The 16,489-nt window shown below is 41.9% G+C and overlaps 1 protein-coding gene across 4 annotated transcripts in view; it reads left to right on the top strand.

The window, feature by feature from the left end:
- The window catches only part of exoc6 (exocyst complex component 6), a 49,827-nt gene extending 41,828 nt beyond the window's left edge, over positions 1-7,999 (top strand). For all 4 annotated transcript variants that reach the window (XM_070851354.1, XM_070851353.1, XM_070851357.1 and 1 more), the window contains exons 22-23: positions 5,299-5,411; positions 7,234-7,999. In XM_070851354.1, coding sequence (XP_070707455.1) covers positions 5,299-5,411; positions 7,234-7,360 — 240 coding nt within the window. In that variant the 3' untranslated portion in view covers positions 7,361-7,999. The remainder of the gene's footprint in view (positions 1-5,298; positions 5,412-7,233) is intronic.
- The last annotated feature ends 8,490 nt before the right edge of the window (positions 8,000-16,489 follow it).

The following is a 16,489-nucleotide window of genomic DNA, read 5'->3' as shown; positions in this document are numbered from 1 at the left end:
AGCAGTAACAACATGTCCCTCCCCTGCTGCCTTTATTCAGTAACAGTTCCACCTCCTCATCAATCCAAGCAAAGAACTCTCTGGTCTTCCTTTTCACACACTGGGTGTATGTGATGCACATTTTCAGCTGTGTTTTTATTCACAGAGATTAATCATGGTGCATTGCTAAAATGCTTGTGTGTACAGAGATTGCTTTTGTTTTATGTTGCTGTTTAAGATCAAAATGTATTGGTATTGATGTAGCCTAGAGGGTAAGAGACGGCCTGTTTTTGTTTGAGTGAACATCAGACCCTCTTTTGCAGAGTGGAGGGTAAAGCATCACAGAAATGCTACCATGTTGTGAGTAGACAAATGGCCAGAGAAACGGCAGGTACTTTCTCACACAATGGAGCCAACATGTCTAACAATGGCTGTATATGCAATTAGAACTTAACGCAACACCCTCAGTCATTCAGCACAGAAGAGTCATCCATCACACAGGTTTTTAAAGGTGTAAACATGGAGCAGATGATCTAGTCAGACCTGGAATTTGCCTTTTCTCGTGTGCATATTAGTGCATGAAAGGAAAGGAAAGCAGAAAGAGTTTTTCTACAGTTTCAGAATGCCGCCTTAACCTGTTGTTCAATGTAAAGGTGAAAGCATCAATTTTCACACCAACTATGAAGTTATGTCACAGAGATGATGATTTATCTGAATCTATCCTTTTGGGAAATTATACACACACACACACTTCATTGTCTTTTTCCTTTCTCTCAGGCCCTTTTCCGTTAATCATAAGCATTCACCTCAGTCTAACCCTGGACACCATGTCTTTGTTACAGTTCAATTGCTTATTTCTTTCAACATTATTACATACATTTCTCACCTCAAACTCATTATGGTTTGGGAATATCAGTTCTGGACCAATAGCATAATAATACAAAATGTAAAAATGTGTAAGGCACCTAAAGTTTGAGGTGTGTGTTCTCAACATTTTTCATTATAGTTGCAAATTTGCAGTTTCTGCTGTCCACCCATTTTCCACCAGTTATCCACAATCCAGGCCACCGTGGCAGCACCCTTCATACACTGCCTCTAATGGCAATGCCAGCCACCTTTACTTCACTCCTTCAATCTGTAGCCAAGTTGGGTTTTGGAGCAAACATCCAACATAATGACCCCCAGTAGATCGTACGAGTCAACCTTTCCACAGCGACTGCCACACATAAACACACACTATCTCTCTATCTCTCTGATGCCGAGAGCAAAACTTTACTTTTTCACTCTTGCGACGACATGACTCGGCTCGCCCTGGGGAAGCCTCCTAGATTACACTGATCAGTGTCTTCACTGCATTTGGGGTCATCTGTCAGATTCTGTGACAGAGTGAAGTGCCGTGAAAGAGATTTCCTTTGGTTGGGTGGATATTGAGAAGCAGTAAATCTTAAACGGACGAAAATGCTCTTCATCTTCATTACAAATATTTCATGTATCAGTTAAATTAAACTGCATGAAAATTGAAATATTACATTTTTACCCATATTGGAATGAACGCCTAACTTCAAGTAACAAGGGACAACTCTGTTTTGTTGTAGGCACAAGGGTAAATAGTGCAACTGTATTTCATAGGAAAATATGCATCAGCTCAGGAGTTGGTATGAGAAGATACTCAGTATTAAAAACTTAACCTCTGTGATGACTGCAGTATGTGTGCATTATTTTGAGACCAGCCAATCATAGATGATTTACTGCACACTGCAAATAGACCAACAAATGTAAGCATGTACGTTTTTAATTGTTCTGTTCTTTACATATCTCAGTCACAGTTGTTTAATAACCAACTTTAGGAATTCCTTTAAAAAATGCATTTGTTTGTGTAATGGATTATGTGAAAATTGAATATCGGCTGATATGTTGTTATCATAGTTGTGATAAATATTAATATTGGTATACGTTTCAAAAGTACAGGATCCATTGGGCTTTAGTGAGCACACACACTAATGACTAGAAAGGTGCTATACAAATACAGACCGTTTACCTGAAATGGCACTAATAATAATCCCTCACTGCACAGGAAAACAGTGTGCACAAATGCATTCTAAGTGATAGAACTGCGAGTCACGTTTATAAAATAAGATCATATAATAAAATGGAGTTTTCCCTTCAGGAACTGTCGTACCAAATCAGTGAGATCCCAGTAATTGTCATGAATTGAGTAAATGTGAGAGTAAGATGTGGCACCCTCTACATGGGTGCTTGTGGCTCATCACTTCATCACCCGCTCCAGGTGAGGATAATGGCATTGTTGCTAAGCCTCTCCCTGTGTGTCGGAGTCTCTCAGTCAGCTGAATAATGCTATTATCACAAAGCTGTTCTTTCACTGCTCTTTCAACATGACCCAAACACCCAGCTGTTTCACCCTGTGACATTAGCATACACTGTGTGTGTGTGGATGGGGTGGGAGGGGGGTCATCTCCATCAGGTTAACAAGGGGTCATGGGGGGGGGGTTCATTTTAAATGTTCCTGTTCACACTTAACACTCATCATGTAGCAGCAGACCCCCCCCCACCACCCTTCTCTCTCTCTGCGTTTCTCAATCCTCTGTCTTCTCTCTACATCTCTGAGTGACTCTGTGACCCAGGATGCACTACAGTTTACCGTCATCACATGATCTGACCCTGCTCCTGACCTGGCTCTAACACAGTTCTCCCTCTGCTCAGACATATGTTTGCAGGAGTCTCTACTAATTACAGGCACAGGGTATCTCCTGCATTGTTTCAGGTTTACTGTAACCTTACAGGCTGTAGTGAGGGTGACTTCTGTCCTCTCAGCCATCAATGCTGTTTTTATCTAAGATACAGTTGCACTCAAAATTATTCAACACCAATTGCAAATGAGGTGTATTGACAAAATGTACAAACTTACAGCTAAGATCAATTAACAGCAATTGAAATACCTCAACTGATATTATAGATAGTTTCTCCAAATTCAACACAACATGCCACTTTTAATGACTTCTGCAGTCTCAAAATCATTCAACCCCCTCTTGACAAGCATCATTAGTACTTAGTAAAGCACCCTTTTGCTGTTATGACCTGCTGCAAACATGATGCACAGTCAGACACCAGGTTCTGACAGCGTTCCTGAGGAATCTTAGCCCATTCCTCAAGGACAACAGCCTCCAGCTCTCTAGTATTCTTGGGTTTGTGTGCTGCAAAGAGGCCTTCAGTGTTTAGTCTGCTCCTTACTGAAGAAAGTGAAACCTCAGTGTCTGCTGCCACCAAGTCTTGCTGCAGGTCTTCTGCAGTCGCTCAAAGGTTTTTGGCCTCCTGCCTCCTCAGAAATCTAATCATCAAATATCATTGATAGCTTCCTCTCTCTGCCACATCCAGGTAGTGCAGCCAGTGTTCCTTTAGCTCTGAACTTGCAAACTACTCTCTTGACTTCCCTTTCTGTCTAACATGCAACCAAACGTCACTGTGAACAAACCTGTAGCCAGTCTGGGTATTAGATGTGTTCTATCTCAAGCACACCTCATGCAACTAACGAGACTCTTGATTAGTGCTGACACCTGATTTGCAAATGGGTGCTCTTAAGAGGGATTCTATTCATGGGGTGGAATAATTTTTAGACTGCAGTAGTCATTAAAAATGGCATTTTGTGTTGAATTTGGAGAAACCACTTATGTTAGTTGTGTTGAGCTATTTCAATTGTTGTGAGTTGTTCATTGAACACAGCTGAAAGTTTGTACATTTTGCCAATACACCTAATTTGCAATGGGGGTTTAATAATTTTGAGTGGAGCTGTAATGATCTAATGATTATAGAGTGTAAGATGCTACATTTGTACTTTTAAACCTTTTTTTTTTTACATATTTTGGGTTTGAAATGAGTGGTAGGTGGAAAAAGTTCTGGGGTTAGTCCAGTAAATGTCCTCAGTTACAGCCACAAAACAGGCTGCAGTGGCTGCAACTTTGGGGTCGATGTGCCCAATCAAAGTGCTCACAGGCGCAGATTGTTTTGTGTCTGACAGCATTACAGAAAGGACATCTACAGAGACAGACCTGTAAGATCATTTTTGTGTTTACACACATATTGTGTTGGATCCAAACTAACTGTTTAAAACACAGTGGTACAAACAAACTAACCGATCGGAGCAGCAGTAAACCAGTGATTCCTGTCTTATGCGAGGTAAAATTACTGTTTTTGTCAATGGAGTCTGGTGACTTTGAAGAGTGACAAGAACGAACACTTTTAGTGGACGTTCTTTGATCGGGCACATTTGTCCCAAAGGATCACGTTGCAGCCATTATTAGTGTGAATGCTCCAGGCATTCACACTAATATCAGCTGCTGGCTGAGGTGATCTACTGGACCAGTTCCAAAACTTTTGTACCTACCACTCATTTCAAACTAAGACATTTCAGAATAGGGCCCAGGTTTAGAAATACCAGTTACCCTTTAACTTTTTGTTCAATGGCAAATAAATTCTATAAAATTGCACAATTTTCCCCAGTACACAGCTGAAGTGATCACTGCAGTGCAGACTGACATATATATATATAGTACATATAGTTATACGTTTAACCGCCTGTAAGTTGTTAAAACTCCATATGGCAAATACACTTAAGTATGTACAGGTACATGAGTACTTAGTTGATCAGTCTAGATTATTTTTACTTAAAATTCTTATTTATTTTATGTAGTTTTGCAAAAAGTGACATTTGTTAACTGTTTAATCCTTTATAGGGCACTGATTGAAATACTTAGAAATTAATAATATCAACCCTAGACCATTACTGGTGGTCATTACAAGATTTTTAAAGAGTTTTAAAAAAAAAAAAATTCAACTTTATGGTGAAAATCAGGGTCAGTGAAGTCACCATATATTGTTTCTTGCCGGTCTGTCATGTAGCCTGATTGTCGCTGATTGGCTTGGAGAGATCTCGTACTTCTACTGCCTCATGATGAGACATGGGGCGGCATTTTGATCTCCCACTTACGTTACCAAATATGGTCCCTTGCCCGATAAAGGGTTAAGATAACATGTCTAATGCAATATGAACTGTCACATATTGTAGAGTTCGCTTGGTGCACAGTTTTCACAGTATTGTTTATTATCTCCCTTGGATGGGGCATTTTACCAGCTCCCACAACTCTGGCTTTAACACATTCATTTATATCATTCAAACGTACAGCAAATGTATACAACAAAATGATCACATCTGTCTCTTTCCCTCATCAAAGTCTCACCCTCTACTAGCCTCAGTATACCTCTGTTCCTCTCTGACGTTCTGTTGTATACCTCTGTGTTTTGCAGCTTCTGGACCTGTTCATGGTGTGGGACTGGTCAACTTACCTGGCTGACTATGGCCAGCCAACCTCCAAGTACCTAAGAGTGAACCCAGCCACTGCCCTGGCTCTACTGGAGAAGTGAGTGCATCTGATGTGCTGGGGACATGGATATGATGTTTCAAAGTGACATTTGTGCAGGGTTGAGGCTTAGGATGTGGGTGTGCTGTTAGAGTGTGTGTGAAGAGCCACCAATAAACAAACAGGCTAACATGTCTTCAGTGTAAAACGCCTTCCAAGTGTCACTGCATGGATGTTTGACTTGTGTTCTACTTTATTGTTTGAATGCACAAACACAGGTGGATGGAAATGACATCAGTAGCACAGAAGTGCTTCAGAAGATTTCACAATGATAGCACTTCATTATATTAATTCTTGCATGTAGCTTCTTTGTCTGTTTTCCTCCCCCTTGTATGTTGGTTGATTCTTTGCTCTAATCCTTTGCTGCTCTTCTAAATCATCTTCTCTCTGCTGTTTTCCTGCTGCGGCTCAGAGTCTACAGGGGGTAGGTGCAGCTTCCTCACTGCCTTTCTTTCATCTCCATACATACTCAGATGTGCACAGTACCACTAGTATAGTGTGACCAATCTAAACATGATTCTACGGTTAAGAGTTCGGCACAGATAGTGATATAAGGCATAATAGTTTTGTTCAGCTTAAATTCTTTCATTTAATCGATGGCTAAATTCATGCACACAAACTACACACTACTAACCAGTGTGTGATGGTTTTGTGAATCCCATTGCACCAGATCATTTTAGAATATATTTGGATTTATTAATATGTCTTTGATCATTTTTGCAACAATGTTTTTTACATCCTTAACTTTAATAACTTAACTTAGTAAAACATCCTTTATTTAAATAGGTTTACATGATTGGCTGGAATGACATAAGCATGTTTGAACTACTTTTGCATACGCACCATTGGCCATTGTCATGTTTGTCACTTGCCTGATGAAAACGCTGCCTGTTCTGTCTAATTAAGGTCAAACCCGATAATCTAGCAGGCAGATTTTTTTATTTGCTAAACAAATATGACATGCTGCACTTGTGCTTCTGTTCATTTCGGCCAGACCAAGGAACTAAATAATTAGTATTATTTCCTAGAGGCTGGCTGGCTGTAATGTCTCACTGCATCATTGTCACAACATGCCCTCAGATTATTTGAATTGCCTGACAATATTATGGAAAGGATCCCTACTGAGAGAGACCTGTAAGATCTATCAGCCATTACGTCACTCTCTTCAAAGTCACCAGACTGCAGTGACAGAGACAGAACTTGCTGGTTTACTGCTGTTATTGTGTGACTTATTGTGTGTTTTACAGGTATAGTTTTGATCCAACATAGCATCTGTGCAACACACAATAACATAAACATGCTTTTTTATGGCTGCTGGCTGAGGCGATCTACTGGACCAATTCCAAACCTGTTTCTACCTAATACTCATTTTGAACCCAAAATATGTAAAAAAAAAAAAAAAAAAATGAGGGCGTGGTTATCCTTTAAGGCGATCTGCGTATGGTTCCAATAATAGTTTGAATTTCTAAATTCCACTCAACAAATGAAATGCACCAGAGCCCATTTGGGAGTGGACAGGAACCATCCTTTTTGGGCACCGTTGGTCTGAGTTGGATGGCCAGCTTTGTCGACATCAAAAACATAGTGAACCACACTTTCAAAAGCACCGCATAGGTTTGACTAGGAGTGACTGCAATGCTGTGCAAAAGCAATAGTTAATTTATTCCACCAATCCAAACTGATATATCCACGGCTGATGTCTCTGAGAGAAACACGGTTACAAATTGAAACCTAGACAGTAACGATCTAATAAATAGCAGGAAGCAAACAAATGTGTTTGTGTGACTTGGCCCTTTGACACTCTGTCTGTCTCTGCATCCAGGATGAAGGACACCAGTAAGAAGAACAACATCTTCTCTCAATTCAGGAAGAACGATAGAGACAAACAGAAGCTGATAGAGACTGTGGTCAAACAACTGAGGAGCCTGGTCAACGGCATGTCGTCCTAAACACGCACACACACACACACACACACACACACACACACACACACAGAGGAGGGATGTATGTGTCAGAAAGAGAAATATAAAGAATGAAGCATGCCTGCAGTCACATGCACGCACTGCACTGCCAGGACAGAGGAAGGAGAATTTCACATATGTATTGTAACAGTAACAGAAGAACCACACAGTGAACCTGCTCACACTTGTTGGACCGTCTCCATACACACACATCACATAAAGGCACAGCAATACACACACTTCACAATGCATGCAGGGAACACACTCCTAGCACATGCAGCCCATACATGAAGTCATATCCTCTCCGTATACTGAATTCTAAATGTAAATAATACACCCCCCCCCCCCATATTGAGCAGTTTACCAGACACTTCACAGGGGTGAACAGTAACTTCTTTGTAGAGTATTTTTAATGGCCATGATAAAACAGACTATGTTTTCTACATTTGTGAGAGTGTAATGATTGTAGCTGCAGAGAGAGAGACCGGTACAGCAGAAGAAATGATGCACGGGACAGTGAGGTCAAAGGTCAACACAAGTGAAGGGCATTTCCTGTTGTTCTCAAACTCATATTATTCTACATCTCCAATACAACTTTTTTTTTTGAGGCACTTTTGTCCTCCATAGGTGAAGGTGGCATGTAGTTTCTTGCATTTTGTTCTAAAGATGAACAAATCAGTTGCAAAATAGGAGCTACCAGTTGAGCATCTGTTTAATATGGGTCTCATGTAAAAAAATCTCAATCTGACCAGCAAATCAACATTCAGTTTTAACATGTACGTGCCTCTTAGGAGAGTTATCATTTCAACACTCACTCTGCCACCAAGCCTACATCATGTTTTGGAATTAGGCTTGTGTCATTCTCAAGTGTGACCAACCTCGTAACCTAGTTTCTGCTGGTCTCCTGGTTTCAGCTTGATCCAGGTGACCCCCCCAGTAGCTCCTGTAGAATATTCTCATAAAAAAATGTGATGAACAGATTCAGGCTGCTACTCTGGCACGAAAACATTTCAGCGTCTCCAATTCACCGTCTGCCGACCAAGATTCCCGGTAACCTTCCGGGATTATAGAAACATAGCCATTGATGGTTGTGGCAAAGACCAAGTTGAACTCAGTGTCCCTGTACCTCAAGTTTTGTCCCTGTGTGTGCACGTGTGTAGAAACAAAGTGATGCCAAGGTCATGGACGGATGGAAGTGCAGATGAATGGATAATGACGTCTTAAAAGGCTGATGTTCATGAAAAAAAGCGACATTTAGTTGAACTAAGTGTCGCTTTGGTGGCTTTACTCTTGCTGTTTGTCTTCTTTTCTGCCTCACATTGTACATTGAAGTTAACCTCCCGACACAGAGCCCTCACGGTGATTCAACATGAAGCATGCTTGAACATCCTGCGTCCTATATATGAGAAATCCCAGCTGCCATTGGGCGAGAGGCGGGGTCAGTCACAGGGCCGACACATTCATGCTCACTACCGTTCACGCTCACACTCACGGGCAATTTAAAGTCACCACTCAACTTAACTTGCATGTCTTTGGACCACAGAGAAACTCACACACAGAAGGTTCAAACAGTAAACCCGGCCAGCGGATACAAACCTGGAACCTTTTTGCTGTGACGCAACAGTGCTAGCCACCATGTAGACACGTAAACACGAGCAGAGAGCTGTTATGGGATGCCTTTGACACCAAGACTGTAGTTGGAACCCTCCCCACATGTTCTCTGTACACGACACTGCAAAACAGAGCGTGAACATCTGGAATGGTTTGGTCCGTCTTTTGTGCACACGCAGGTTTGATGACATAACACAACACTTCACCAAGTCACAACACATAATCTCACACGCACATTGGCTCGGTCACTGCAGGTCGTTGTGCTGGATTGTACAGGAGGGCCTGCATGTGATGTCAACATGTGAGAAATTTAGCCCAGTCACAGGAAGCTGACACCTGGTGTTAGCACGCAGTCTGTATCTGGACATGTTTGGTGTAACTGGAAGACCAGAACAAATAGCAAATGGTAATTGGTCATTTGATCTGCCATAATCCAGATGCAGATTAGATGGTGATTGCAGGCGGAGGTGAGGTCTAAATTCCCTGGTACATCTCAACACATCTGTGCCCTGGCAGAAGCAAAGGGTTGGGGGGGACACAGCATGTAGGGAACCATTAAGGACATTATTTATGTGATGTACAAAACCAGTTTTGTCTCACAGCCCACTCAAACGAGTTGATTCATGCTTACAGGAAAACATAGCCCACTTGGGGAATTGTTATGTTATTCTTGATTTACATATACATGACCTCTCTATATATATGATATATACATACATCTTTAACAGTTCAATAACTTTTTTAATTCTTTCTTTTTGTTCCTCAGGGTGAAGTGAAGCTTTAGAATCTCATAACCCCCATATATCCAAAGCACAGCAATAATGAATTGGTTCCTTTCCAGTCTTGCAGGCAGGTTGATGCTTACATAAGTCCTGCACGTCACTCCCAATGACAAACATTTTGTATATTGAGATTGTTTCTATTCTCTTTAGGTTTTGGGTCTAAGCTCCACTTTTAGCAGGCATTTTTGCACTGAAACTGAAGTTTTTTCCTTTTAGATTTTTTTTTTTTTTTTTTTTTTCCTTTTTTAAAAGTTGCTTGTAAATGCCACTGTATATACTGCACATTTTGTAAAGGAAATATTACAGCAGTACGTCTGCTACCAACAGAATTGGAGGTTGACGCTATGATATGCACCTCCATCAACACCTAAGGTAAAATATGTTTGAATATGTGAGAGTTTGTTGCTTACATGGTGAGCACAGTTGAGTACAGTGTGAGGAGCTCGGTGATTCACATCTGTACCTTCTCTCCACTCATTTGCATGGTTATAAGATATAAAGTGTTATATTGTGTTCAGGCAGAGACCATATAAACACACTCCAATATACAGTATGTCGATACCGGTCCCAAAGATTTCAACTAACTGCTCCTTGGGTAACTTTCTGTGCCAACATCTTCTGTCTGGGTTTCATCTCAAAAGTATAAACTGGTTTGTACTCAAATGATAATATCTGGGCCAGCCCTCACAAATAAAGGCCAGTGAAAAAACAATGAAATTCAGTATCAACATTTTGCCATTTGCCAAATATGTAAATTGCTATAAATCAATTAACATTTCATAGGAAATGTAATCCAGACAGCAATACATTTCCTTAAGAATGGATGTGCTCTTCCAAGTATGTGAATGTCATTTGTGGGAGTCAGGATGAAATCGGATGATATAAACTTAGAAAACAAGGGAATTAGAAACCTGGCTCTCTCTACAGCAGAGATAAACATTGGACACTTCATGTATGTATTTCAATATGATGTATAATGTCCCACCATGTGAGATGATGAAAGAAGATCTATGTGAATGTAGTAGATTTAGACACAAAACTTCAAAGCTCTCCGATCTTGGGTCTTGATGGTTTGATAATTTCACTGCTGTTGGTGAAATCCAAATTTTCTCAATTGAGGTTTTACAGAACAGCAGCTTTAAAGCCAATGATTATTTGAAGTGGAATAAAAGAAACTAGGATTGTTTTTCTTGTGGAGAGAGGGTACATTTTGATATCCAAAGGAATCCTTGCTTTATCTTTATCATTGTTCTCAGAAAGACACCCTGACTGAGATGTTGTTTTCCTACATTTGTTGTTTTTATTTTGTGTGCTGTTAATAAAGGTTTATTCAACAATTCAATACCTGTTTGTTGATCAGCGTGCTGTACAGCTCAGTAGACCGTATTATGGGTAACGGCATTCAGGCTGGTCGTCTTGGAGAACTGTTGTCCAGATCTCCATGATGTTTGACGTGGGGGATCATGGACCCCTGAGGTGATGCCATGACCATCAGGCTGCTACATGACAAGGTATCTCACAAAACCACATTCTAGATTTGGATGCAGTGTGCTGTTCCAATTAAAGGATAATTCCAATGTATTGCAACTTGGGTCTTACTTCTATAGTGTTTGCCTTGTCTTCAGGGGCGACATGTTTGGGCATTTACTGCATCGTATGAGCTGTGTAATCAGGATCTGGCCGTTCCGTTAGGTAGTGAGAGCATTCTTTTACTTGGGTGAACTGACCCTTTAAAGCCACTGAGTGAAACAAAAGATGCAGACTGCGCCTCATCGTTATCTGAGCCACCAGTCGCAATATAGATATCGGTGCCCTCCCTTTGTCTCCCCCTCATTCTCACACGTACTCGCAGAGACAGAAGCGTTTCCAGTCATCTTGTGTCAGCCTTGGAGCCTTGCTGTATCCCACCACACACACACTAAACTGGGAGACGGCAAGTGAACTTTGGCCTGGGTCAGCGTTTGAATGCAAGGATCCCTGTCGCCGCAGATGTAATGAGGCGAGAGACATTTGGAGAGCTCTATTATCACTAGACAGCAGCCCCCTCCAGTCGCCCCCACCCCCCCACTACATGTTTGTTTTCCTCGGACAGTTACTGTGCACTCTCGGCTCTACTGTCTTGTTACATTGCGTACGTTCTGTTCAACTTTTAAGGCCTGGGAATCAAATCTTGTTATCGCCTTTGGTAACTTCAAAAATGAGGTGCTATGATATCTGGGGGCTGCAGAGGACTCCTGACCTGCTTGCGGTTGTAACAATAAGGCAAAAGACTAAGTTGCTTAAGAAGACAAGGCCAGAGGAATCCACTTAAATTAGGTTAAAAGATCTTTCTTATAAGCACAAGATAATCGAGTTCTGTTAAAAATAAGACCAACCAGATTTTGATTTTAAAAAGAACAGTATTACACTTGTGCAGTTTTGGCAGTGGAAACAATACGTTATCATAGTGTGTGTGTGTGTGTGTGTGTGTGTGTGTGTGTGTGTGTGTGTGTGTGTGTGTGTGTGTCGTCCCTCAGAGGTTCAGAGTAACTTTCTAAGTCGTCTGGATCTTATTTATAATAAGAAGCCAAAACCAGTTGCTTCACATTTGCACCTTGAGTTACTTTGTCTGAAACAAGGAGGTATTGCGTTCCTGTGTCAATGCAGGGGGGGGGGGGGGGGTGTTTCCTTCCTGTGTGACAAGTGTTTTAGTGCATTGATCAAACACTTTAACAAGGCAGTAAACAGCTTTTACATTTAGTTCAACATTACAGGAGGCAAACAGACGAGGAGGAGGAGACACCCCCCCCCCCACTGACCCGGGAACACACTCACGTGCTCTGAGTATCACAGTTTTTCTTCTTTTCTTCACTTATTATAGTTCTTCACTGTTTCGTTTTATGTATGGGAAATATCACAGTCACTCACAGGGCATTTTCTGATCTCCTCAGCGTTCAGAATTATCTGCACAATCGTCCCAAATACCATACTAATAACAGTAAAATACTAAATAACAGTTGCATATAGCAAGAGCCCACATGATCGTAGTGTACGCTACAACGAAGCCCCTGGTTTATGTGGCTGTCTTGACACCAGTCAAAGCATGAAAGCCTTAATGGTCCAAACGCCTTTAGACGCATTCGCACAGGTTTTTTCTGTCTTCTTAAGACACACGTTCACGTATTAATGCTGACGCCGAATGAGACGTTTTGGTCTGGTCCACCTTGCAGAGTTCATAAGACGTCATAACTTTCATGAACAAAGCAAACGACAATTGAGTTGTTTTCTGTTCCCACTGGGTCATAAAATACTACTGCCTCCATCTCCAAGGTACAGATCATTTCAGTGTCACACCTGGTATACCTTACATTATGTTTTGACCAGTTCTTGATCCTTGCTCACAGTGTTTTCAGGTAAACGAATCACGATCTCCTCTGAATGGCAAGCTGGATCACTGATTCCACATCACTATTCCCAATAACTGATGACAGCTAGTCCTGATCAGATGATCCGCACTGATGAGAGCGGACATCGTTTGTTTTTCTTTATCCCTCCACGTTTCCACCCAAACTACCTGTGACTGTAAGTTCCTCAAAGGTTTCTTCACCCTGTTGTTGTCTGCGTTTCCCCCATGGTCTAAAGACCCATGAAGATTACGCAGCTTATAATACATTAAGGTATCTCTGTGTCAGTTTTGGCTTATTACAGATTGACAAACGTGATTGGAGTGATCAGTGCTGTGTCGTGAGTATTCACGAATCCCAATCACAGACTAGATTATGTGTCTAGATAGTTAACTGAAGTTTATTTAGCAATGTATAGATATGATTTATGCAGACATGCAGTTGGTTTGCAGCTTCAGATTGTAGCTAAATATGGTGGGCTCAACCAATCACAAATGTTCAGTGCTGCAAAGCTCCACCCCAAAGTTTCTGTACTACATCCTGAGCGGGGACTTTCTGGGGAGTAAAATAATGTCGATAAACTAAATCTAGACCTTTGTCCCTGCCGTGGAAATGCACCGAGTTCCTCCAAAGGTTCCTAGTTCCTGGGGAAAGCACCTTCTTACCTTCACATGTCTGCTGATACCTAATTGTAATATTTATAATATCACATCAGGTTGTAACTGTTACTCGCTGTCCACATAGAGTGACCTTGATTTTTTTTGTATCTAAGTTACGTTTGATTTTCAGGCGTGGATAGATCAGGTTGTGGTGTGGATCTAGGCTGCAGTGGAAGTGATGATAATGGAATGAGGTCTGGAGAGGAGCTCATTCTGTCTCTTAAGAATTTATCCTCAAAACTCACTCAGCAGAAAGCGTTCCACTGGAGTCTCTGGCCTTACATCGCAGATCTACAGAGCTTCTACACGGGGACATCAGTGGTGACGGCAGTAGACAAACAGTGAGTGACCTCGTGCTGAACCAGGAGCCCGACACTCCCTCTGACCTCCTCCCGCTGGGAATGCACCTCAGATCTGCACCTCGAACTACAAATCCCAGAAGCTTAAAAACGAGGTTCCCATAAAGTGTGTTGTAAATCAGTATAAATACAGGCCTACTCCACTAGCTGAGGTATTTTTTAGCACGAAGAGTCATGACAGTGATATTAGGGAGATGAGGGGTGTTTTATGTTAAGATAAATGACCCCTCTCACCCCCCCTCAGAGGTGTGCTGTGTCCTCCTCAAGCTGGGGTCCTCTACCTGAGGCCTGGTAGGGCCTGGGGTTCTGCACAGTATTTTAGCTGTCTGTAGGATTGCGCTCTTCTGGACAGAGATCTCAGATGTCGTACCCAGAATTTGCTCTCCCAGTTTGTGTGTGGGTCACAGCCCCCAGTGCTCCGATCACCACTGGCACCACTGTTGCCTTTATTCCCCACATCTTTTCTAGTTCCTCTTTCAGCCTCTTGGTATTTGTCAAGCTTCTCGTGTTCCTTCTTCCTGATGCTACTGTCGCTCAGGATTGCTACATCTGTCAGTACTACCTTCTTCTGTTGTTTCTTAATCAGCACGATGTTCGGTTGGTTAGCCATCATCAGTCTGGATCTGGACGTCCTGCAGGATCTTAGATTCAAAGATTCAAGATTCAAAGCGTTTATTATCATGTGTACAGTGCAGAAACGGGTTTCCCTGTACAATGAAAATCTTACTTTGCCATCCACTACTATTGCTAAATAAACTGCTATTGCTAACATATAAATATATTTACAAAATGTGCAACTTAACATGAAGTAAAGTGAATGTGCAGATGAATGCTCAGCTCAGTCATTCTCAATCACTCTGACCGTGGGTCCAGGCCGTACTCAGCACAGGTGTTCCTGAGCACTAGACCAGCCACTTGGTTATGGCGCCCCACGTACGCTGTTCCTGCCTGCATCTTACACTCTGCTATAATGTGCTGGATTGTTTCAGGAGCATCTTTGCACAGCCTGCCCCTGGGGTCCTGTCTGGTGTCTACTGATCTTGTACTAAGTACTTCTTAAACCGAGCCTTTTCAGGCCACTGGTAGGATTTCTTGATATCTTCTATCTGTCGGTGGAACATGTCGTGCAGGGGCTTGCCCCTCCAGGAAGGTTCGTCCTCCTCTGCTGCATTATCAGGTCTCTGCTGCCTGAGGTATTCACTTAGCAGCTCATCTTCGAGGACCATCTTCCTGATGTATGTCTGAATCTTAGTTGTTTCATTCTGGACAGTGGCTCAGACACTCACCAGTAGTCTTAATCAATCGTTATCAATCAATCTTTTTTTTATATAGCGCCAATTCATAACAGCATTATCTCAAGACGCTTTCCATAAAGAGCAGGTCTAGATCAAACTCTTTAATTAAGAGAGACCCAACAATTCAGGAATAATGTCCTTATGGCAGACTTTAGTCAACTTTTTTAGTTTAGTCAACTGATTGGATTCATCTGGCTTTATTGAAGTATAATTGGGTATCATCTGCATAACAGTGGAAATTAATGGAGTGTTTCCTGATGATATTAACCTGAGGAAGCATACACAAGGTAAATAATATCTAACTTTAGTGTGGACGGAGGACTCATTGTACAAACTGAAATCGATCTAATAAACAGGACTTACACCAGCTTAATGTGGTTCCTTTTATGCCAATGAAGTGTTCCAGTCTCTGTAATAGGATGTGATGGTCTATGGTATCAAACGCAGCACTCACATCTAACAAGACACTCGGCCTCCCTCGCTCCGCTTAGTGTACATTCCCAAGCTGGACTTGGGATGAAACCTTTCATGCACGAAGAGCCTCCTTGTCTGGATATTAATGGGCTCTATCCCCTCCTTTGGCCAGCTTATTATAGCAGCAGGGTATCTGATGACTGGGAGGGCGTACGTGTTGAAGGCTTGGACCTTGTTCCTCCCATTCTGTCGACTTTTCAGGGCCTGCCTGACTCTGTGTTGGTATTTAGCTTTGGCTGACTTCCTTGCGGCCTCCTCACGGTTCCCATTGACCTGTGGGATCCAAAGGTATTTCTAGCAATCCTGAACAGCTGCAATGCCTCCTTCTGGTAGGTCAATCCCCTCAGTTCTTATCACCTTCCCTCTCTTTGATACCATCTGACCACGCTTATCTAGTCTGAATGACATTTTGATGTCATTACTATAGATCCTGTGAGTGAGTCAGTGTCTTGCTAATTCCTGGCAGACATCTTGATGTCGTCCATGTAGAGGTGGTGAGTGATGGTTGCTCCACTGCAGAACCAGCATCTGTGGCCTCTGTTGGAGATGATCTG

Source organism: Pempheris klunzingeri, chromosome 20 (assembly GCF_042242105.1).
Source record: "Pempheris klunzingeri isolate RE-2024b chromosome 20, fPemKlu1.hap1, whole genome shotgun sequence".
NCBI lineage: Eukaryota > Metazoa > Chordata > Actinopteri > Acropomatiformes > Pempheridae > Pempheris > Pempheris klunzingeri.
The sequence above is the reverse complement of the archived record's forward strand: the minus strand, read 5'-3'. Positions and strand labels throughout refer to the sequence as shown.